At 42.3% G+C, this 24,687-nt stretch overlaps 1 protein-coding gene across 2 annotated transcripts in view; it reads right to left on the reverse strand.

Annotated features, from left to right (window-relative positions):
• XRCC5 (X-ray repair cross complementing 5) overlaps positions 1–24,687 on the reverse strand; it is an 89,859-nt gene that overhangs the window by 38,066 nt on the left and 27,106 nt on the right. For both annotated transcript variants that reach the window (XR_013966527.1, XM_080798264.1), the window contains exons 11-16: positions 22,262–22,399; positions 21,363–21,453; positions 18,709–18,842; positions 12,854–13,050; positions 4,477–4,570; positions 2,296–2,365 (exon numbers count right to left, since the gene is read on the reverse strand). Coding sequence is in view for 1 of the 2 variants with exons in the window: in XM_080798264.1 (XP_080654390.1) it covers positions 2,296–2,365; positions 4,477–4,570; positions 12,854–13,050; positions 18,709–18,842; positions 21,363–21,453; positions 22,262–22,399 (724 nt within the window). In the remaining variant the exon portion in view is untranslated. The remainder of the gene's footprint in view (positions 1–2,295; positions 2,366–4,476; positions 4,571–12,853; positions 13,051–18,708; positions 18,843–21,362; positions 21,454–22,261; positions 22,400–24,687) is intronic.

Consider the following 24,687-nt stretch of genomic DNA (forward strand, 5'->3'; position numbering starts at 1 on the left):
TCACCCCTTTCTTTCCTGAACTAGCTCCAGTTTTTCTACTTCTATGATGTTAATAGATTCCCTCTTCTCTGAACCCTAACTGGCCAACCAAGCCCAAAGACAGAGGCTCAGCCTCTACCCTAAGCAGTTACCAAATATTTTTCCAATTAAAAAAAAAAACAAAAAACGACTTTTCTCAGAAAATTCTAGCATCAACTGTTAAAGCTCTACCGTCTTCTCCACTTGCTCACATGACTGCAAGAGTGCTATGTGGGGTAACGGAGACAAAGAATATAATAGCTCAGCATATGCTATTACATACAGAATATGCTGGCACAATGACTTTAACATAGCAGACACTAGTGGCTGCCTTTACATTCTTGATCATGCCAGATTTAGTCTCTAAAGAGACCACGCCTTTACCAGCTAGAAAGACTAGTCACTTCCAAAAGGAGGACCCCTGCCTTTGGCCGAGGTAATCGACAACATACAATCAAAAGCTAAGAAGGCCTCCATCTTTCTTCAAATACATGATAATCATGATAGACAACAGCTGGCTGACTTCTGACAGTAATGACTCTGCATTCTTCCAAACACAGTAACAATATGCAGCCAAGCAGAAAAAGCACAGGTATGAATGCTGTGAACGCTCCCTTCTATCACCCCCATATATGAAAAAGAAATTCTGAAGTACTGTGTCCACCAATCTTTCTGGAAAGCTGTCACTTTAATTTTAGAGCCCCTTCATCTACTGAGATGTAGTTTTGTTTTGTGTTAAACTCAAGAGCTTTTCTCTTATATGGCAGCTTTTAACAGGGCAAAAAGCTCTGTCCCCACCTCAAAACACAAAACACATACAGAATAAACAGTAACAAAGCTTGTCTTCCTCTGGAAATTCTCAGGGGCTGGCTTGCGGTGTCCCTGCCAAGAGGATGGTCCAGGAGACCGTATGCTCTGGGGCTCAGCTGGTCATGACTACCTTTGGGCAACCGCACAGCAAGCCAAGGCATCTTGCTAGGATTCTTGAAGTCTCAAGAAGTAACCTACACCTATGCTACGCACTACAGAGATCAAACTAGAAACTGTAGATTTTCCTAGACATTTGGGAGTCATTTCCCCTGCTAAAATGTCAAGAAGCTGGGAGAGAAGTTCTGTGCACACAGTTCACATAAACACAGAGAAGGCAGCTCAGACAGGCCTGATGCCAGGTGGCAATAATGAACACAATGTTCTCGTATGCACAAATTGGCAGGATTAGAACTGCCAGCCACCACTCCTTAAAGAGTAAATAAACACAGGAACTAGAACAGTCAAGTGAATGAATGTTGGTCCCAGACCCTCTGTCCTTCTAATATTAGCCCAAGCCTAAATGCAATTCCAGGTTATAATTTATAAAGAGAAAGTGTGAGGATGTAGTCAATTTCAGAAAGATCAAATCTAGTTGCAGCAGCACAGTGTTCTGGGACTTGTGTAAAGAGGCTCAAACCCTTAGGCCTAGAATAAGAATTATGGGTCACTGAAAAGAGGAAAATATGACACAGAAATGTTTTATTCCAGGGGCACCTGGGTGGCTTAGTCATGTAACCATCAGACTCTGGATTTCAGCTTAGGTCATGACCTCAGGGTTGCGGGTTCAAGCCCCGCACTGGGCTCTGTGCTCAGCTCAGGGTCTGTTTGTCCCTCTCCTTCCGCTCCTCCCCCCCCCCGCCCCGTTTTCATTGGCTCTCTCTTTCTCAAATAAATAAATACAAAATATTTAAAAAAAAAATTTTTTTTTTAAAAATGTTTTATTCGGGGGCACCTGGGTGGCTCAGTGGGTTAAAGCCCCTGCCTCCAGCTCAGGTCATAATCCCAGGGTCCTGGGATCGAGCCCCACATCGGGCTCTCTGCTCAGTGGGGCGCCTGCTTTCTCCTCTTTCTCTGCCTGCCTCTCTGCCTACTTGTGATCTCTGTCTGTCAAATAAATAAAAATCTTAAAAAAAAAAATGTTTTATTCCAAGCTCACTCACAAGACCCCAGAGAACGTCAATGAAGTGGAACCAAAAGCTCTAAGGTTCTGGCCTACAGTTTTCTTAACAAAAAGCCCTACAGATTAGCTGTTTCCCTGCTTGGGCAGACCTGTGCTGAGTTTACCCTGTGCTCATTATGTTGCTCTGATGATCTCACGACCGACAATCAAAAAGGCCCACCAGGAAAGAAACCCGCTTTATAAGGTTACCAACAAAAGGTTACATACACTTCTTAATCTAGATTATAAATCTATCGCCCTAATTACATATCTTCCCGTAAATGCAGAGCCAACAGCACAGCACTCACCTTCCTCAAAGCTGGCTTTCTTCTGCCTCACTAGAACACGGAAGTTTTCAGCAGGATTCACACTTCCAACCTAGAATACATGCACGGACAATAAACCCACAGACCACTTCTCTTTTTGGCAGCACCCCAGGCAATATGAGATGGCTTAATGTAGTAAGTTTGCTCTTATAAAATAAAACCAAAGACAAAGAGAAGGTCCTTTCTATTCATTTCCCTTTCTGGGGTTGTGTTCAAAGCAAACAGATTCCTGTGGCCAAAGAGCTGCCATCTATACTTTCACTTACCTCTCTTTCTGGTAGCTGACTTCTTTCCAGAGAGGTCAGAAGTATTACAACCCAAGTCACCAGTCAGCTCAGCCGGAAGGCTTTATGGGACATAATGCTGGTACACCCAGACACCCAACCAATTAGGAAGAGGAGGATTCTACAGTGTGGGGTCTGTCCAGAATATATTTGCCCCACTGCAGATGACACGAGGAATAATTGCCTGATACTTGGTTTGTTGAAATGCCCTTTTGTGGGGACTGCTGAGGTCTCTTTGGCATTGAAGTTCTGGTAGAACATACAAACATGCCCAAGCTGCCCATGTCCCCCCAGAATAAAAGCAGATATTGTGTAAAGATTTACCACAGTGCGAGGGGGGAAAGTTTCAAAGATGAAACTATGCCACACTATATAGCACTTCCTGATCCTGGTCTTTAATCTTCCAGTCCCAACCCAGAGGCACCTGGATGGCTCAGTCAGTTAAGCAACCAACTCTTGATTTTGGCTCAGGTCATGTTCTCTGGGTTGTAAGATCAGGCCCCGCATGAGGCTCCACACTGGGCGTGGAGCCTGCTTAAGATTCTCTCTTTCCTGGGGTGCATGAGTGGCTCAGTCATTAAGCGTCTGCCTTCAGCTCAGGTCATGATCTCAGGGTCCTGGGATCGAGCCCCACATGAGGCTCCCTGCTCTGTGGGAAGCCTGCTTCTCCCTCTCCCACTACCCCTCCTTGTGTTCCTTCTCTTGCTGTGTCTCTGTCAAATAAATAAATAAAATCTTAAAAAAAAAAAAAAAAAAAGATTCTCTCCCTCACACCCTCCCTGTCCTACCCTCTTCTTAAAAACAAAAACAAAAACAGGGGCACCTGGGTGGCTCAGTGGGTTAAAGCCTCTGCCTTCAGCTCAGATCATGATCTCAGGGTCCTGGGATCGAGTCCCGCATCGGGCTCTCTGCTCGTCAGGGAACCTGCTTCCTCCTCTCTCTCTGCCTGCCTCTCTGCCTACTTGTGATCTCTCTCTGTCAAATAAATAAATAAATTCTTAGAACAAAAACAAAAACTTCCAATCCCAACCTAACAGGCCCAAAGTATTACTCAATTCACAGGGTAGAAGACGACAGGCTTCTATTATCCCTGGTAAACTTTGGTACAAAATGTACTAAAGTTTCCAGTTGGCTCTGGCATAGCAGTCAGAAAAGCTCTCAGAACAACTAAGGTCACAATCTTTTTTCCTTTACTGTAAAACACTGAAATAAAAATCTAAATCATTTTAAGATGCTCAGTTTTCCTGGGAGCCTTTCTTTTTAGGGTGGAAAAAAGGCATGTCCTAATGCTAACTATCCTTCCTACTGCATTTGGCTAGTAAGGGACAATTTTTAAGATTCACTGATTCAAAATAATGCCACTTAAAAGAAGGCAATATACTCAAGTTCCAAAACCTTCTCACATTAAATAAAGTGTCAAAGGATCCCTGGTTTGGGAAAATCTTAAACTTGTGAAGCCTGTTCTGAAGTTATACATCAGAAAAGAAATAGAGGAGTCATGCTCTTAAATTTTACATATTCGGAGACTAAGACGCCTCTCATCAACCTCCACTTCTCCTATCATTTGAACTAAACAGAAATCTGCAAAGTAAAGCCAACCAAAAATTCTCTCCCGGAAGTGCTACTACTGAGCTATTCCAGGCGCTGCACGCTACACATGCTCTGCGCACATGTGTCACAGAACTACTTCTGTAATTCATTCCCTGACAATAAAGGAAGCAGTGTGGGAAAGAGGTACATGGTTCATATATTAGAGACACCAGAGAAAGTAAAGAAAGTAAATTACTAAAGGACTAACAAAAATTGCTGCAATACTCCTCCCTCCCCCAAGTCCCAACCTTCCAGGAAGGCGGGAGCACCCTGGGGAAGTTCTGCTTACACTGGTAACGCTGCCTTCAGCCAGGCTGGAAACGCTAAAGCCAGCTGCCCCTTCCTCAGTCTTCAGTTTTTTAGAAGTGGGTCCCTCTTCATGGCTGGAAAAGAAATAAATGGATTTTTTTCTCTTAAAACAGAATAAATAATACTAAAACCAGACTTGGTTGACCTGTGAAGTATACATTTATTTTTCAAGGGTCAAAAATCAACAGCCCCGCTTAGTCCTTCTTGACAAGGAGCCTGCCTCCCACCCCCCCACAGGCCCAGAATTTCTGAAGGCCTGCCAGGAGCAGCCCTGGCTCTGCATCACAGAGCCGGAAAAGTCATAATCAGTAGCCGCAGCACAGAGCCCCCTCCAAAGAGGAAGCTGCAAGCAAAAGTAAAGGAAACCCAGCATTTCAGGAAGAGACCCATTTGCCCTTCAGATAGCATTTGCTAGCTTCTGTCTCAGAATCGATAGCTATTAGCTTCCCATGGACATGGATGACCTTTGGGTCTAATACCCCATCTTCTCCACCATGTACGTGACAGCTTTATAAGCTTCTACTCACAGCTCTCAAAACTTACTAGACCATCCCTAATTAAATATGCAAGCCCTTGTTCTTAGAGAAGTCCTTAAACTATAAAAAACTACTTTCAAAAAAAGCCTTTTAATTTGTTCTTTTATAAACCTAATTCTGTTTTGGGCAATATGTTAACAGTCCAACAGCATCTGTGTAGTAAGGGAAAGATGATTCCAAGGAACCGTATCAAACATCTTGTCTCAAGTAACATGCTGGCTTCTACAGCCTGCCTTAAAGTCAAGAGGAGGACAAATTAATTGCAAAGGAGAAGAAAATCAAATCCAAAGACTGCCTATAATCTCCCTTAAGCTGCTGAACATAGAGATACGAGAATTTTTCTCCCAGACAAATAATCAATCTGGGGCGAAAGCAGCTGTCGAGAAATGGCTGAATGAGAAGGAAAGTTAGCAACCAAGACCCAGTATCTCTAAACGTGGTGTGTTTCTGTTCAAAAGCCCAACCTTCAGAGAATGAGCCTTGAAGAAGAGGTTATCCTAAAAACAAAGAAAAATGAGGCATAAGCTGGCTCATTCAATGATATTTCAATAAAGAATCTCTTAGTGTGAGATAAAAGGACTGAAGTAATTTTATTACAGCCTCACAAACATGAATTCAAACTTTTATTACTTGACATCTTTCCATTCACCACTTGCCTTTTTCCCTTTGAAAAGTAAAGACAGAAAGATAGAGACCAGAAAACATGAAAAGGGGTGAGTGATTCAGAGCTCTTCAAGTAGAATAAGAAATAACCACACAAAGCCTGGATGGCAAAAATGGGAGGAAAAATGCCCAAGCGCAAGGTAGCATGAAATTCCGTCAGAATTGGAGTTCTTTTAAAAAAGTCACAGCCATCTCAGTGAACCTTTACCAGTTCTTCCCAAGAGACAGACAATGCAGTACTCCTGGATTCAAGTCTCACTTTTTCCACTGACTAACCCTGGACCCCTTACGCTGTCCTAGAGATATTGACTGGTATTTTAATTCTTGTGTATCTAGTATATCTAGTCTAGCAAGTGACTCCCCTCGCTAGTCTTCAGTTTGCCCCTCAGAAAAACATGATGATGACAAGTATCATGAGCATATCACTACTCATCAACAGTCTCCAAAAATGAAAATCACCTCATACAGTGCTGCTAAGAAGCATTAAATGTATAAAAGTGCTACGCTAAGTTCTGTGAGAACACAAGGTTGAATCGCAGGAAGAATTTCTTACACCCTCCAAAAAAGGTTCTAGCGATGGAAGGACAAAGAGACCTATATACCAATCCTCCAGGACTGGACAGGTAAAGGCAATAAGCAGAAAGAAGTAAAAATGTGAATATTGTTAATGTTCTCAAGACCGAACCATTTAACAGTATTATTAGGAATTTAACATATATTAAATGAATAATGTCTCTCTCTAGTGGGAAAGGGGAATGACTCTCATCCCAAAATTATCTAAAGAAGCTGAGCTCCAGGAAGATAGAAATTATCCACGCAAGACCCTAGCAGACATACAAAAGTCAACAGCTGCTCCATTTGGATGTCAGACGCATGGACAATTTACTATTCTTTCTCATTTTATTATTGTCTTATAAATATGTATACATTTTGTAATTCATCTATTTGGCCAGACATTTACCTAATAGTTACTATGTGCTGGCCACTGTGCTAGGCTCTAGATTGTAAATGTGCAAAACGTAATGCCCAACAAACACTTTCAGGAAATTCAGCCAAATAAAGGAGATAAAGATATAAACAAGTGATTAACAAACTACCGTGCTAATAAGCAGCAAGTCCCTCTAAGAGGGCGGCCAGTCGCTGTACTGGGCTGGGGCATGAGAGGCAGGCTGGGAAGCAGTGAGAAAGGAGGATGGGAAATACAGTAGTCCCCCCTTATCCATGGTCTTGCTCTACCGTTTCGGTCACTCACGGTCAACTGCAGTCTGAAAGCAGAAGATCCTCCTTATGACTGATGGTCCGAAGGTCAACAGAAGCCTCACAATGCCTACATCATTCACCTCAATTCATCTCGTGCAGGCATTTTATCATCTCACAGCATCACAGGAAAGATGAGTCGAGAGGGACCACATTCACAGAACCTTTATTACAGTATATTATTATAACTGTTTTCTTTGATTATGATTGTTGTTGATCTCTTACTGTGCCTAAGTTACAACTTAAACTTTATTGTAATTATGTAATATGTATACAGCAAAAAAACTTAGCAAGGATAGGGTTCAGTACTATCCACGGTTTTAGGCATCCACTGGGGGTCTTGAAGAAACATATCCCCCCCGTGGATAAGGGGGGACTGCTCTATCTAAATCATGGACACAGACACTGCAAGGAAAGAAAGTGGATCTCTACAGAGCTAGACTATGAATAAGTACTTCTTTTCTTGCTGCTTACCTAGGTTTTCTCATTTGTGTAACGGAGTTTGATCTTAAGCCAATGCTAATGGAAAGCCACTAAAGCAAAGGTTTTTAATCAGGGGTCCAAGGATAGTGACAAGGAATTTGTGAACCACCTGAAATTTATGCAAAATTTAGTATATTAGGTCATTTTCCTGGGAGAAGGGGTTCACAGTTGTTTGTTTTTTACTAACATATAATGTATTATTTGTTTCTGGGGTCCAGGTCTGTAATTCATCAGTCTTACATAATACACAGCACTTGCCACAACACATAACCTCCCCAATGTCCATCACCCCCTCTACTCCAGCAGCGGGTTCACAGTTTTTATCAGATAATCGAAAGGGTCCATCATCCGCATACACATACACACAAAGATTAAGAATCACTGTGTTGACGTGATCGGATTTGTTTAAAAAAAAAAAAATCACTCAGGTAGCACGATGGATTCGAAATAATAAGACCTGAAACGGAAATCAGTTCAGGGTTTATCTCAGTAAAGCAGGCTAAACTGAGGCCTGTAGAAGGGCAATGGCAGTGGGGGATGCTAATAAGAGCTAACATTTTTTTTTAAACATTAACCACAGGCTAGTCACTAAACCAAGCATATTTAAAATACCTCAGTTAAACTTCACAACAACCTTATATAGAGTTAGCTCTCATTATTGACCTTTTACAAATGAACAAACCAAGGTTCAAAAGTGCCTGACCTTGTCTAAAGCACACAGTTAGTTAGGGGGCCCACAAGGAATCCTGTACTCTAAGCCACTCTCCCACAGGGCTTTGAAAGGTACGTATTTGTTACCACAAATAGCGCAGAGCAACTTGTCAATTTTTATCACCGTTGAAGGGAAATGCTTCAATTTGGATCCAACTCTACTTGACTGCAAAATCAATGCTATTAGCCACTATACTAACCGGAAGCAAAGGAGGAGGTTTGAGGTAAAGCTAACGCAACTTGGTAAACCAATTAGACATGGAAAGTAAAAGAAAGGTATCGACTCCCTGAAAATTAAGTGTCATTCACTGAAACACAGAATAAAGCATGAAGAGGGTTTGAAGGGAGCATGGAAGGAGACAGAAGATGATGAAGTCATTTCTGGACACACTGAACTCGAGGGATCTACAGACACTTCAGATGTCCAGAGCCCAGGATGGAAGTATATTAGAATAGACAGATACTCAGTAGTTTTTGAAAACCTGTATGTGAAGTAACAAAAGGTCTCGCACTGGGACATGCATTGCTAAGGCAACATGGCATAATGGTTGGGAAGGTAAGCTCTGGAGTCAGACTACATGTAAACCCTTTCTCCCAGTATTTAACCTACTGTGATCTTAGGCAAGTTTCTTATCTTCTCAAAGCCTCAGTGTCCTCAGTTTTAAGAGGGAGTTAACAAAAGAATCTACTCCCTAAGATGGCCAGGACGGTCCACACAGGTAAGGCATGTTTACAACACACACACCTGTGGTCCAATACATGTCAGCTCTTTCTGAGGAGTCCTACAGGACAGAACATCAACACTTAAGACAGGGCAGGGTCGGGGGCGGGGGCGGGGGTGGCAGACCCCAGAGGCATCTGAGAGGAAACTGCGAAGATTTAGAAAGAAAATTCTGGAGAAGCTAAAGTTAAGGAAGATATAGGAGTCCCAAGGAGGAAAACAACAGACAATGTCAAGTGCTACTAGGAGGTCAGGAAAGGAAAGGACTGCAAGGCTGAAGGAAACTTCACAGTTAGTGTCTTATGGAAGATAGATTGCAGGGAAATGGTGAGGGCTGGGAAAAGCAGCAGTGCGGACTTTACCTCCAATAAGCCTATCTTATAGGAGGAAAGACGACAATAACAGGCAGCAATCAGAGGGAGAAAACTGAGGGCATGATTGTATTTTGACTTAGAGGAAAGAAATACAATCCCACTGTGTGGAGGCAAAGGAGTTGGTCAGAGGGAAAAGATGAAAATACAGAAAAGAGGGAGGAAATCATTAGTGGACTAAGGCATCAGATGAGACAGAAGATGACATCCCAGGACACAGGTGAAAAGGATGGATTTTGGATAGGACAAGGCACACCCTTCCACTGAGACCTGAAAGAAGGAAGTAGGGGCGCCTGGGTGGCTCAGTCGGTTAAGGGTCTGCCTTCAGCTCAGGTTATGATCCAAGGGTCCTGGAGTTGAGCCTCACATTCGGCTCCCTGCCTCAGTGGAGGGTCTGTTGCTCCCTCTCTGTCTGTCCCTTCCCCCACTTGTATGCACACTTACTGTCTCATTCAAATAAATAAAATCTTAAAAAAAAAAAGAAACAAGGAAAAAAGTAAGTGAAGGCAGATGCAGCACAGGTATATTTTTAGAGGAAATGGGCCACAGAACTGACGCATTCCACCTACGGGCCTCTATCTTCCTTATGACATTGTTATCACCATCGGAGTCATCTCGAACATGCCAGGGACATGACAAAGATTTTGTAAATCGTTTCCTCACCAACACTGTATGCTTTCTATGTGTTAGGCACTGTATTGGGTTCTAGCCCTCCAGTAGTCAACAGCATATATTACTCAATTAACCCTCACGACAACTCCATGAGAACTATTCCCAGCAACCCTATTTACCCAGGTGGAAACTGAGGCTTAGGGTGGACAAGCAGCTTGCACCAACGGTCACACTGCAGAGCAAGGGGACCAACTCACACTGTCAGACTCTGGAGTCTGAGTTCTATACCAGTAACCAGGTGAGGCTGGTCGCTGAGGATATGTGGGGAGGATCTTAAGGGACTTGAAAAGAGGAGAAAAGTTTAGGCTGTATCTGCGCAGAGACAAAAAGAAATCAAGATCACATAGGAGTTAGGTGCACAAACAGAATTAGACCTCCAATGTCATAATTCTCACGTTCAAGTTCCCTATCCAACAGACATTATCCTTTCAATGGTGTGCAGCAACACTGAGAGAAGCAATGCTTTCATATGGTAGGGGTAAAAGTGCATTTTGGGACTACATTGTCAGATGGTGCTCTTACCTTCTTTTTTTTTTTAAAGATTTTATTTATTTACTTGACGGACAGAGATCACAAGTAGGCAGAGAGGCAGGAAGAGAGAGGGGGAAGCCAGATGCGGGGCTCGATCCCAGGACCCCGGGACCATGACCCGAGCCGAAGGCAGCAGCCTTATCCCACTGAGCCACCCAGGTGCCCCCCTTCTTGAAATGAATGAAATCACTCCTAACACTCAGGCTTCAATAGGTCCAGCATGAGTACTAGATCTTCTCAAATATTTCATGTTTTATTGGATAATGATACTATTACTGCTTTGGGTTCTGACTCCTGCCTTCCTTTCAAATAGTTCAAACAGCTTCAGTATCTGTAATTTCATGGTTAAAATATCTCGAGATGAGGCTGTTTTTATGTGGAGAAACTCTCGTAAAGGTAAATTAACCAAAATCAGATCAAGAGTGCCAAAGCTGGAATAAAAACTGGTGATTCCCAGTGCAGGACTCCTGTCTTGGCCTGACACCTCCTCACAGACATTTGCCCACTCTCCAATCTTAGCCCCTCACCTCTACAATGGAACTATGTACCGTGAATACGGAGGTGCTGAGTAGACACAAAAACATAGCCATTGTTAGCAATTTTTCCCTGGTAGGGAGACCACCTCTAAAGCTGACTGAAGCTGCATCATTAAAATTGAGGGGTTTAAGAACCTTGCAGAAGAGACTGAGTCATTCTTCATAAATACAGGAACGACTCAATAAATATTTGTTAAATGAGTCATTTCTGCAGTTCTTAAAAACCTGGAAGATTTCTGAGAAGAAAGGGCTGAGAACAGGCATGTGAGTAGGTGTGTGTGAGCGAGATAATTCCCAGGCCCGGGGCTGATAACTTGGCCCTGTCGCAAACCACTATGGGAGGAGAGCACCAGCAGCCCGCGCGCTCCAGCTTCCTCAAACAGTGAGCAGGAGGAACAGAGCTGAAGGTGTAATCACTGCGGGGATCAAATCACAGAACAACAGTCTTCCCGGCCTTCGTGGTGTGTTTTTTAACCAGCTAATTTACATTTTAATCAACGAGAGGAGGAAAAAACGGCCCATTTCTTTCCCACAACACCAGAAGGTAATCAAGATCATGAACTGGAGCTTTAATACACAGAGAGAGAACAGCCACCTGACTGCAGCGAAACCACCACAAACCTGTCTCAGGCAGAAAGGGACTCAGAAGTACGCAGCGCTGTTCTAAAATCCCAATCCAGAGGGATATACTAGATAAGGAGAGGAGAAAGAAAGTGGATTTTTAGTGACAGTCTTCCTGTGTAAAGAGAAAGAAACACCTCTCCAGGATGTGTTAGGAACACACATGACAGAATATACCAATGCCATGATTTTTTATTTTCAGTTCCGACAAAGCCTGGGGTATTAACCTCTATAAAGAGCCACAGAAGACGCAAAACTTTCTATTCAACTTGGAAAATATTTCAATAACTTAATAATTTACAGAAACCCTGTGATGGTTTCTGAAAATTATTCTGTGCTCTTCCAACGGGGTATTTACAAACAATATGCTTTAGTTTGTCAATAAAGATACATGTGTGGAAAGGAAATAAGAAAAAAAGGGGAAAAAAATTATGGTCTATAACTGACTCTCAGAATGTAACCTAAAGAAATGAATAGATCATTTTGATTTGGGGAGAAAAGTCACCAATAACTGAACCCACACCTGGCAAAAATCAATGTTATACACCCAAATGATTCCAGATCATCAACCATAACTTCTTATGGTTTTTGTTTTGCTTTGAATGGAAACTGACACAGACTGTGAACAGAATCTGATGAGGGGAAAAACTTTATTCAGCTACTTCAAAGCTTGATGGTAGGAAAAGCATTTTGCAGTCCTTAAACTACAACTCCCTTCCTCCTGGCATACCCAGGTACATCACTGATACGGTATGAGCACAGCTAAAGAAGAGCTAGGTTTTCATCCTCCCTCCCACTTTTCCTCCAAAAGTCTCATTGCTATTCTCGGATGCCAGCCTCCCAACTGAAAAACCTTATGACCTTGACGCCTGTCCTCTCATTCCCAGTATCCTACTTTAAAAACAGTAAAGGTTGGTCTTAGATGTTCAAAAACTGTTTAGCCTTCCCATTAAACATAAAACACCAAGACTGTGATGCTGATCAAAATATCAACAACCCAGAAGACAGCTCTAAATTCCAGATAGAAAAAAAAAAAGAAAGAAAGAAAAGAAAGAAATTCCAGGTGAATTTGTAAGCGTAATAGATCTATAATGGACAGATAGGAGAAACGACTACTTTCAATGCAAGGGTCAAACATCAAAAGGTTTCCTCCTTCAAGCACAGACCCATAGGCAACCCTTAATTCTAGAGGTCCTCTAAAACCTGCCCAGTCTCACATGCTCCAGTGTCAAGTGCAACTACATCGAGTACTTACTTGTCTTGGAAAATGTCCTGAGCAGTCACTTGATCCTTTTTCTTGATGGCTTCAGTCAGTGGGAAAACGGTCTTTATTTTAGAGAGCGGAATCTGACACTGAGCTGTCACCTCAGTGGGGGGGTCCAGCATATTCAAAATATGCTGCTGAATTGGGGGCAGAGGCTCCCGGGGATGTAAAGCTCTGTGTAGCAGACACTGTGGAAGAGGAAGAAGGGTTTTGAAACGCAGATGTAGACATCATACATGACTTCACTGCACTTTTTTTTATCAGAGCTCCTGCATGTTTAGTTTGTGAGGGCTACAGGATTCCTACCACGTGTAACAGGGAACAAAGATGTGGCCTTGAAAGCACCCGGGTTAGCAGGACACCAGCTCTGAGCCTGGCAGCGCCATCAGCTGGAGGCCTCTTAGAGAAAAGGCTCATCTTAGAGAAAGAGGCTGCTGTTTCTACCACCTGGACAATAGGCTAGTCTCCCGAAGACCCATCATTCCAGAAGTGTTGAATCCTCCTAGCTCCCCTCAGCAGACTGCTTTCTCCCTTGCATAATCTTAGACGACAATGTGTTGGGGGGTGAAACGGGGCTCAGGTGGAGCTGCCAAGCTCAGTGAGTCCCAGGAGGAAGTCTGCGGGAGAGAGAGAGTACTGGTCTGTCCCAAACCCTCCCAGAGTGCTGAGTTTGGGCTCTTCTTCATCGATTGATCCACTTCTGTCCATGTGCTCTCCCATCACTCTTGTCTGGGGACCATCTCCTCTTGCGGGATCCACCGCAATCACCTTCTAATGGGTCTCCCTGAATCCATTTCCACCATTCTGTGAAGCCGAAGCTGTCTTAAACCAAGCCCTTCCCTCTCTTGAAGAAGTGACACACACCGCAGTGCCTCCCTCATCCTTCCTCCCTCCCTCTCACACCCCAACTAGGCCAGGTTCTTCCTGCTTCACCCCCATGCCAGTGCGGCCCAGCCTTTGGGGCCTGTGTTTATTGCTCTCTCTGCCTCATAGGGCTTCCCCTAGATCTCCACGGAGTTGGCCCTTTTTCATCCTTCTATTCTCTGCTCAAATATCGCCTCCTCAGAGAGGCTCAACCTGACACTCTGAAGGAGCCCCTCTACTCCCATCCTGCTGCCCACCTATTTCCTGCCCCCCTTGTTTTATAGTTTGTAAAGCATTTATCACTATCTAAAGTTATCTTGTCAATCTTATAGTTCAGTTATTATTTAACCTCCCTTCTTAAAAGCAGAGGTCTTGTTTGTCTTGTTAACTGCTGAATGTCAGGTATCCAAAACAGTGGGTGGCAATGATGAGCAGCCAACAGGTACTGGTGGAAGGAATAAAGGATTCTTTCCTAGGACTCTATTTGTTGACACAAGTGTCAGGAAGCGGCCCCAAGAACAAGGCTGGGATTGAGTCCAGGGCTCGTTCTGCCCTGCTCCCGTGAGTGGAGAGCTGGACAAAGCACTTATATTCAGTCCCTGGTACTGCTTTCTGGCTGTGATGCTAGCATCTGCCCAAAAAAGCAAATACTATCAAAGGAACAGAGGAAGGTAAGCAAAATGAAACTATCAATTCACTGACCTTTTCTTTACGTTGCTAGAGAAACATTCCAAAATTCAGTTGGAGAACAAGACTCCTATTAATCCCACCTTCAAAGACTTAAACATCGATAATTTTAAAGAAAAAACAAAACAAAACTAGGGAGCTGAAAAGTTCTTATAATTCAAAATACTGTTTAATATCCCAAGGTATATGATTCATACCGCCCCACTGTTTTCCTACCCTGTAAAAAATGTAAGCTGACGTATCCATCCTAAAGAACAAAAAACTGCAGCTTAAATAGTAAATATCGTCTAGGTTGAAATCCTCTAGAACTTTTCATGTGCCACCCCCTCATCCCAATACACCAAACCACACTCTTCCTTCTCCATAGTAGATTCATTTGTCTCAGAGTCTGATTCCCATTTTCCTCTTTCCTAATTACTCAACGTTCCCTTGAGCAACAATAACATCAGCTCGCTTAATGTGAAGCAAAAGGAGAAGCCAAAGTGATCCCAAACCCTGTGAATCTACCCCCAACCTTCTTGTGCATGATTCTTAATTCACAGTGCTCTCCCTCAGGTCATTAAATTATCCACAAAGCTTAGAAAGCCCTCAAGATGTAAGCAGTAATCCAACACCCAACATAGCAGACTGTTCTGGAAGATTCTGGGATATTCAACTGACATTTCTGGGAAAAGAACTAGGGCAAACAATGGACAAATATCCTACCCAACCTCCCCACCAAACAATATTCCAGATCTTCAGTATGAATTCCAGGCAATTCTTTCAAACAGTGTCATCACCCTACAGGACGTGTTCTAAAGCATCAACCACTCATGTTTTTTCAAAGCATATGTTTTAGATAAAACTAAGCAAGATACTTATCAAATTCATTCTCTCAAAAAACCTCAATTCATTTAAAAATGGAAGTTATGAGAAAGTAACACTTTTTAATAGCAGAGGAGCTGAGATTACAATCTTAAATTTATTTCTCTTTTATGAACTGTTTTTACTTCATGTGATTTTTACAATTTGAATAAGACTAGGAAAAAAGTCCACAGGCCCCATGGTTAGCTTATAAGCTACCAATATGTTGATTTTACCGACACTGTATCAATGATTTAATAAGAGGCTGGTGTTAGGGTATACTTCCCCCAAAATGTATCTTTCAGCACTTCTTTCCAAAATTAGAATTAAATTAACCTGTTGTCAACAAATTGATGGTTAACCTCTCCATCCTTCTGCCCCTTACTCCCAGCTCACTTTCTCTCAGCTATGAAATGTTTCATTTATAAAGGGAACGTTCCTGGACCCCACATCCTTGTTAGCTTCCCATGTCCCCTCTCTCTTTCCCTCCCTCAGTGGAGCCTTCTCCCCCAGCACCAGACTGTGCCACTACTGGTCCCCACCCCCCTACTCCACTGGCATCCCCACCCCCTGCCCCCAGCCCTCAAAGTCAGCAAGGGCCCTCAAGGTCAGCGAAGGCCCTCAAGGTCAGCAAAGGCCCTCAGCATGTGCTCACCCTCACTCGCCAGTGTGCAGCATCTGACTTGTCGTTCTTTCCTTCTGGACAAGCTTCACTCCCTGTGCTTTCCAAGGCACCAGCTTCTCCCTAGTTCTTTCAACCTCTCTGACTTTTTGTGGGTGGGGGTGGGGGTGGTGACAGGAACATTTCGTTCTGTCTTTTAACAACCCTTCTTTTTCTCTCTATCCCTAATGATTCACTCATACATTGGTGTTCAGGACTCCATTCTCTTTTCTTCTCATGCAACATACATCCCCAGGGGATCTCGCTCACTTCTATTTCTACACAAATGAAGACGACTCTCAAATCCCTAATTCTCTCCTGGGCTCTGTATCCCTACTTCCAACTTCCCACTGGGTGCCTGTACCGGGATAGCCGACAGCTCAAATTTAACCCCTGCAAAAATACACAAACTGCTTTTTCCGTGTGTTCATTCTGTATTCCCCATTGTCATTGACAGTGAGGCCATCCTTCCACACTTCTTCATCCAAGCTAAGATCCTGTTCTCTCCAATTCTGAGTTCCTCTGCCTTCACATTTTCCCTCTCTGCTCTCCCTGTCACTATTTAATTCAGGCCTTCACAGGGCCCACTGCACCTTTTCTAATGGGTCTCTGCTCTGTCTCCATGTCACGGTCAAATCCCATTTCTACAGATCTGTCACCCACCTGCTGACAAAACCCTGCCGGGACTTCCCACTGCCTACAGGGTAACACCCAGGGGACTGGCTCCTCACGATCTACCTGCAGCTTACCTTCCCTGCCACCCTTCCCATCATCGCTCCACACAGCCTATTCTGCAGCCAAGTGCAACTATCTGGGGGTCCCCAAGTCCAGCTCCCTCCTCCACGTTCCCATGCTTCTGCACATGCTACTACTTCTGCCTGCCATGTTGCTGTCACATCACACATCCCCTTTCTTCCTCAGTGAAGCCTCCCCTCAGTCACCCACTTGTAAGAATCTTTTCCCCACAGTGTTTTATACCCATCACTGTTGTACCTATTGGTTTTGCATCTCCATTCCTCTCACTCTTCTGGGGTAAGGGGGGCTCCTTTCAAGAAGTGAACTTATTCTATCTTTAACTCATGGCACAATGTTAGTCCTCAATAAGTATTTGTTTTAAAAAAGAAAAGTGAATTCGATTTATAAATGCTGTAGTAGTAATAATTCCTTGTACAGATAAACCATGTTAAAAACTCAACCCCACAAAGAAAGCAAGGTTGGTAAGCTGTAAAAATCAAAGTTGCCAGTGCCTGCAGCTTTGAAAGGTATCAAATACCTGTGCTTACGGCCTGTTATCTGTCCATCAACCCCAATAAACGCATACTGAGGCAGGCAGAACCCACCCGAGATAAATCTGCCAAGTATTAGATGTTTCCACTTTTCACTACAGTGTCCAGATATTTTTGCAAGCTTTCCACACCAAGTGGTCTGCTCCTCCCTTCCCTACAAATGACAAAGAGCTTCAGGTCTTGAAGTCCACTTGACGAAAACACCAAAGAAGTTTATACAAGTAGTGTATACTTGACTATACTTAGAATACTGGAGAAGTCACTGACTCAGCCTTTTACATGTTAAGCTTTATATTCCAATTTTAGAAGAAAAGATTTTAATTCACTACTTAAAGCAAATGTAAGCATCAAAAAAAACAGGCAGTTTCTTCTGAGTAGGAGATCCCTTAAAATTACAATAGGCCCTGATATAGACTTGAGACAGTCAAAGATACTTTGAGAAAGGAGTAGAAAGGGATAGTCAGTGGTCTCTCCCTCACCTTCCCCACCCCTGCAAGAGTTGGTCCTCCACTCCCCTGTGGAGAAGAGCATGACTGAAAAAGCTGCGTGTGAGGTCTGTCAGCTTTGTGGGGTTCAGAAAGGCCTATACTACTGCCACCAACTTCATCTGGGACTGGAATAGTCCTTCAGCCCATCCCTCCCCTGCTTTAGCACAAGTCAGCTCTCTTGTCAGCCTTCTGGTTCCCTTAATCCAATCTCCACCTTCCAACTCCTTTGGGTCAAGACTCAAAAATACCTATTTTACAGTTTTCTATATTGTAGATACTCTTTAATAATTTCATACTATAACCTTTTGATCTGACCTCCATGCTAACTTTAGTTATGAAATTTTGACAGATGTGGTACTGAAAAACTTCTCTAATATTGTTATACAGTTCACAAAAATTCTCCAACTATCTGGATATTAAAAACAAAGCAAAGTCTCATTTGTATAAAACAAAGGAGGAAATCCTAGAAAAGGCATAAAAGAACAATCTGCTTTTTATTTAAAAAACTCCCTTAAAAAAAAAAAAAAGAAAACTAGGCTTCCTCCAGAAAAAGAACTTTTCTTTTTAAACATTTTTAACTTATTTATTTGAGAGAGAATGTCTGAGAGCACAAGCAGGGTGCAGGGTTAGATAGAGAAGCAGACTCCTTGCTGAGCAGGAAGCCCAGAGGGCTCAATCCCCAGACTCTGGGATCATGACCTGAGCCTAAGCCGAAGGACTCTTAACCAACTGAGCCACCCAGGTGCCCCAAAAAATAATTTTTCAAGTATCCTAACTTTTTTTTCTTTTTCTTTTTTTCTTTCTTCCTAACAGTTCAGAGTATTTTTATCTTTTTTAGAGGAAGGTTATTATTCTTCCATTAAATAAAGCAACTGAAGCTCTCAGAGGGCAAAGATGCTTGTTTGGGACTGGTCAATTACACTAACTTTTCACTCAGGTCTCTTTCATTTAAAAAAACAAACAAACAAAACAAAAAAACAAAAAAACAAAAAGACTGGTTCATCTTTTCTCTCTTACCTGAAATAATCTCTGAAACTGAGGATTTGGGATTTTGCTGGTTGGAAACAAGTCTTCAATGGTGTCCTCCTTGTCACCTTTCTTTACCAAGCTCATGGAGTCAATGAGGGCATCTACTGCACTCAACTGAGCCTCTAAAACAAACATAAACAGAATACACAAAGAAAAATGATTACCTCCACTGCTCTCCACTAAAATAAATGCTTTCCAGAGATCCAGGATTACCAGCAGGTTATATACACTCCGGGCTTGGCCAAAAAGTAGTCTCTAGTTACGCAAGTCACTTAACCTGAGTCTTGGTGTTCTCTTTTGTAAAAAGAGCTATTTAGAGTAGCTGGTCTCCTAGGTCCACTCGGTGAACTTCTGCAGTGTAGTATCATCCTGAAAGCCAAAAAGTTTGTTCCAGAGGAAGAATCACAGACATACAAAACCCAACTTCTATATGGAGACTCGAAATATTCAGTATTCAATGAGTTAGTATATTCAAAAAATTAGTAATTAGCTAAAAGAGAAAAACATGAAGAAGAAAAAGAAAATACCTTTGGTGACGAGACATAAGCTTTACAAGGATTTCCTATAACTTGTATCAGGGTAACTAAGAGGAAGACAGGAAAACCTAACGGGAAGACACCAGGAGACCCGAGGGAGTGGACTCCTTCCCAATCTCCCCAAGTCAGAACAAGCTCTCTCCCCTCACAGACCTCACAGCCTGTATGCACACGTGCATCCATGCCTTACCCCGCTCCATTCAAACTGTAAGATCCTTGAGAGCAGAAACATGACATCTTCGTTACCTCTCTCCTAATACCTAACAGAAAGCAAGTGCTTCTCCATAAAAATCTACCAATGCAGGGCACCTGGGTGGCTCAGTGGGTTAAAGCCTCTGCCTTCGGCTCAGGTCATGATCCCAGGATCCTGGAATCAAGCCCCGCATCAGGCTCTCTGCTCCGCGGAGAGCCTGCTTCCTCCTCTCTCTGCCTGCCTCCCTGCCTACTTGTGATCTCTCTCTCTCTGTCAGATAAATAAATAAAATCTTTAAAAAAAAAAAATCTACCAATGCAACAAAAATGGCACAGTCCAAGGCAATGGGGATAAAAGGCAACACTTTCCAGAACACTTCTACCTAAACCACTATTGTGTAGCTTCCATTCTGCTGATTCAAACAGCTGTTAAAAGCTGAAGCGCTGTTTCTGGATCATTCACAGCCATTAGGCAAAAGGTAGAAAAGAGTAAGCCGTTCCTAAAAAGCCCATTGTGCTTCTGTTCTTCACCTTTTCAAGTATCTCTTGTACTACAAAATGAAAGAGCATACTACAGACTTTTATCCTAATATGTTTCTATCCCATTTTTGGACTTTCCAGGGGAGGTTTCAGACACTGGCATGGCGTCACCATTTTAAATTGACTATTGCAGAGCCCTCCTGGCAACAGGTTGGAAGCTGCACCTGCACATGTGAACATTCAGTGACTTTCACCTGCTACGTCAAACGAGCATCAAGACACCTCTACGTAAATATCTACTGGGACAAAGGTCAAACAGTTTCAACAATCCATTTCCCAATGGACAACATGCAAATAAAAATATGCAAACTCACAGAAAATAAATCAAGAGACTGAAAGATACTTCACATTTTAGATCCCAAGCGAGTGATTTATGTCCATGCAATAATTTCTCCACGAAGTTCTCTTTTTTCAAATGTCTACTCATTTAATGTTTGAAATTATCAACACAGAGAGAAATAATATTGTAACACAGTGGAGGCTTCTATACATTCAAGTCCATGCCTGGCCCCACCATGATGCAGAAGGACTCATTTCTAGAAGGTGAAGACACAAGCCCTTGGGCCTATTGGGTTCTCGGCTTTTCTACAGTGCACTGCTCCTCAAGGATCTAACCAAAAAAACAAACAGAGAACCCATCTCTGAGACTCAACTCACAACTCCCTAGTCCTACAATGACACAGATTTAAACTTTCAAACCAAAACATCTACTCACTATTTTGTGTTCTTTTTGGTATATATATTCTCTACATTCAGCCCACTCTGATATTTTATTGCAGCTGTCTTAAACTATGACTAAGATAGGATTTGATATCTGTGTGAACCATTCCAGGCGGCACCCTGACACTCACTGCCAGATGCATAATAAAGGCCTTTTCTCATCATGCTCAAAGTAACTCCTAGAATCAAGGAACAAAGCAGCGTGGAGGGTTCGTATAAACTGCAAAGAAAGAACAAAGAAAAGGTAATGTCCAAAACTTAACTTTTCAGTTCAGTTAGTTACATCATATTTTACATAGGACACTACAGTCACAGCTTTGACACTGCACGTCAGCTCACTTCAGCAGAGGGCAAACTGGTTCAGCACTGGAGAATGTACATCCACCTCCAACAAGCTGCTCCCTAGCTACAAGCTGTGAGTCAGAGCGGGAAACCAGACAGTGTTTGGAGAGTTCAGGGCAAACCTATCCCCACTATGAAAAAACATGATGCACCACCTTCATCACCACTGTGTATGAGCATGAGCACGGCTAGAGTCCAAGTAATTCCACCCTGTGGAGGCCCCCGGCCCCAATCAGTAACTGCAGGCAGGTGATTTCCCAAGGACAGTCTACCTTTAGAGCCAATTAATGAGCAAAATGAAAATAAACTCACCTGTAGGAATATATTTCTTATTATTTTTCAAAGATGAAAACATGTATTGTCGCAAGTCTTCCATAAAAGGCAGCTGCACATATATTAAACACTAAGGAGAAAGAGAGGAGGTAAAAGCAGAAACCAAATTAATGGAAAAAATGTAAAGCTGGTCCCAAATGCCATGCAAGTGGTGCAACAAAAGTATTTTCAAAAATCAGACAAGTCAAGTCTGGTACTGCTTTAATTTCTGTTTTCACTGTTTACAACTGTGAACGGTACAAGAATATTAAACATAAAAAAATACTTAACAGAAAGATTATCCAGAACACCTGCAAAATGTGTGACCAATACAACAAATGGAAAAGTCACAGTGACTGGAAGGCTGATTGGGAAGTCAAGGTATTTGCCTTCTCTTTTCCAGTCCTACCGCAGAAAGTTCCCTGAGAAACAGGAGACGGTCAAGAATCTAGGCCTGTATTTTCAACAGGAGAACCCTAAATGAACTGAATTTTTCAAGGACCACAAAAAAATCATACCCTTGACCTTTATCCATACTCTTCATTTGTAAAAGTAAGGGCACTCTCTATCCCCATCAGGTTCTGCGAAGTCAAGAAGGGTGAGAACTAAGAGGTCACTGGATTGGACAAGCAGAAGGTTACAGGTCACCTTCACTGATCTGGTTTAATAATAAGCTCCTTACACTTACGCTCTTTCATTACAACTGGAAGTGTGGTTCACAGACCATCTGCGTCAGCCTTACTTGGGAATTTGTGAGAAACGCACAATCTCAGGCAGCACTCCAGACCTACAGAATCTGAACCCCAAGTCATTCCCAGGCACATTACGAGCTGAGAAGTACTGTTTGGAACAAAGGAACTGGTGGAAAAAAATTAACATGAAAGAACTATGGGTTTTACCTCATAGGTGTCCTTGATATAAGGAAATGCCATGCCAACTTGAGGATTAGCTCTTCTGTCATAGGCATATCGAACTACGGCCACCATGTCTAATTCATCCAAAGCATGAATCAGGGAGGAAAGTGCCACTGCTGCTGCCTGATAAGAAAGCCACTGCATGAACACAGAGCCAATGTGTGTGAACTTCCCCAACACACCTAAATACAGCTGACCCTTGAACACATGGGTATGAAATGCACGGGTCCACTGGCACACAGATTTTCACAGTACTATAAATGTGTTTTCTCTTCCTCATGAGTTTCCTACTAACATTTTTTCTCTAGCTTACTTTACTGTAATATAGTATATAATAGACACAACATATAAGATACATATTAAGTGCTGTTATTGGTTAGGCTTCTGGTCAAGAGTAGGCTACTGGTAGTTAAGTTTTGGGAGAGTCAAAAGTTACACTGGAGGGGCACCTGGGTGGCTCACTTGTTAAGTGTCTGCCTTCAGCTCAGGTCATGATCCCAGGGTCCGGGGATCAAGCCCCGCATCAGGCTCCCAGCTCAGCGGGAAGCCTGCTTCTTCCTCTCTCACTCCCCCTACTTGTGTTCCCTCTCTCACTCACTGTATCTTTCTCTGTCAAATAATAAATAAAAATCTTCAAAAAAAAAAAAAAAAAAGTTACACTGGATTTCTGACTGCTTGGGGTGTCAGACCCCTTCACTCTCTACCCTCATCCACTGTTCCAGGGTCACCTGTACTTACAAGATTGTTATCTAAGAAAAAGAAAGTCCTTTTGTCTTTAAATTATTAAAAATTGTCGTTAAATTATATGTTATTTCTACTATGCTTACAACCTATATTATAGCTTTATTATCAATGCTACTGAAAATGAAAGTGTTTGTTGGCAGTCACAGATTATCAGTATAGCAAACTCCTGAGCTCAAGTGCTATAGCATTTTCATAAAGAATTTGAGTTCTGAGTAAGTTTTGTGTTTATAAAAATTACTCTTGGACCTTACTGTTGCTAACTAGATCAAATATATAGACCGAACAGGAAAATACTGAGTACTTCTAGTGTTTCCAAAGCCTCAGATGGAGTTACTAGTATTATAATTTGAAACTGGTAATAAAATAGAAAAACATTAACTTCTTTTTTCTGGATCCTTTTCATGCCAGACGCTAAAGAGGTTCTGCTAACTCATTTCCTGGCTGTCTCCAGAATGAAAATATTTAGAACACTGGTCCTAAAAAGCCATTCATGCCTCGTTCACATTGATTTTTGAGTCTCTTCAATATATATTGATCATGTATTGATTAATGCTTTCCCGCATATTTTGGTCAGATAAATTCAGATGTATATAACAGAATAGCTTTTCTTAATTGAACTATACTTTGATATCTACATGGTTATACAGTAAAGAAAAATAACTATACTGAGCCTAAAAAAAAAAATCGTTATTCACCTTATTCCTGTTTCAGATTTCTTAAGTGCCCCTCTGTCTACTTCAAGGCCACACTGTACACATCTGCATTTGATCACACTAACTGTAACCTCTTCTAGACCTTTAATTTACTTCATTATATGGCTCCTCTCTGTCATCACTTCAATCTTTCATCTCTCAATTCATACCCTCATCCTCCAAATAAACTCCATCCAGTCTCAGCCTTTCTAAACACAATCTTTCTTTGGCCCCCTCTCTCCATAAATTACTATCTATATCTTTCCATTTACCTCTAAATTTCATGAAATTTGGTGTTTTCACCAAATGGTGTTGGTCTTGGTGTTTTCACAGCTTAGAACACAACTATTCTTCAATCTAATCCAGCTCTTGCCCCCATCTTATTTACTGAAATTACTCTCCGAAGTCAGCTATGACCTCCTAACTGCCAATCCTTGGTTCCCTTTCTATTCATTTGACCTTTCAGCAGCATCTGAAAATCCCACTTTCTCTGCACTTTCTCGCTGGCTTCGGAAACAATACTCTTCTGTGATTATTCTACTTTGTGGATTATTCCTCCCCTAACTCTTCTCTTCTTCCACTAATCTTGAAATTCTGTTCTTGGCCTTTCTCACCTTCTCTCACTCTGAAACTCTACTTGGGAATTATTTTATCCAGTCCCATGAGTTGAAGAATCAAAAATCTGTATATTCAGCTTTAAAATTCTAAGATCCAGACTTACACTGCCCACCAGCTGGTAGTATATCACAGGTACTGAAACTGTTCATGACCAAAACTAAACTACTACCTTTCCCCCATTCTCCTCCAGGACTCCTTACGTCAAGAACTCCACCTCCCATACAATCAAATGAGAAGCCCAAAGTCTTCAGTAATGCCACCCGACTCATCCTTCACCTTCAAGTGTTTACCAAATTTTACTAATTCTACCACTCTCTATCTATCTCTCGAATCTATTTCTTCCATCAATGCCTCTCC

Source organism: Martes martes (assembly GCF_963455335.1).
Source record: "Martes martes genome assembly, chromosome: 3".
Lineage (NCBI taxonomy): Eukaryota > Metazoa > Chordata > Mammalia > Carnivora > Mustelidae > Martes > Martes martes.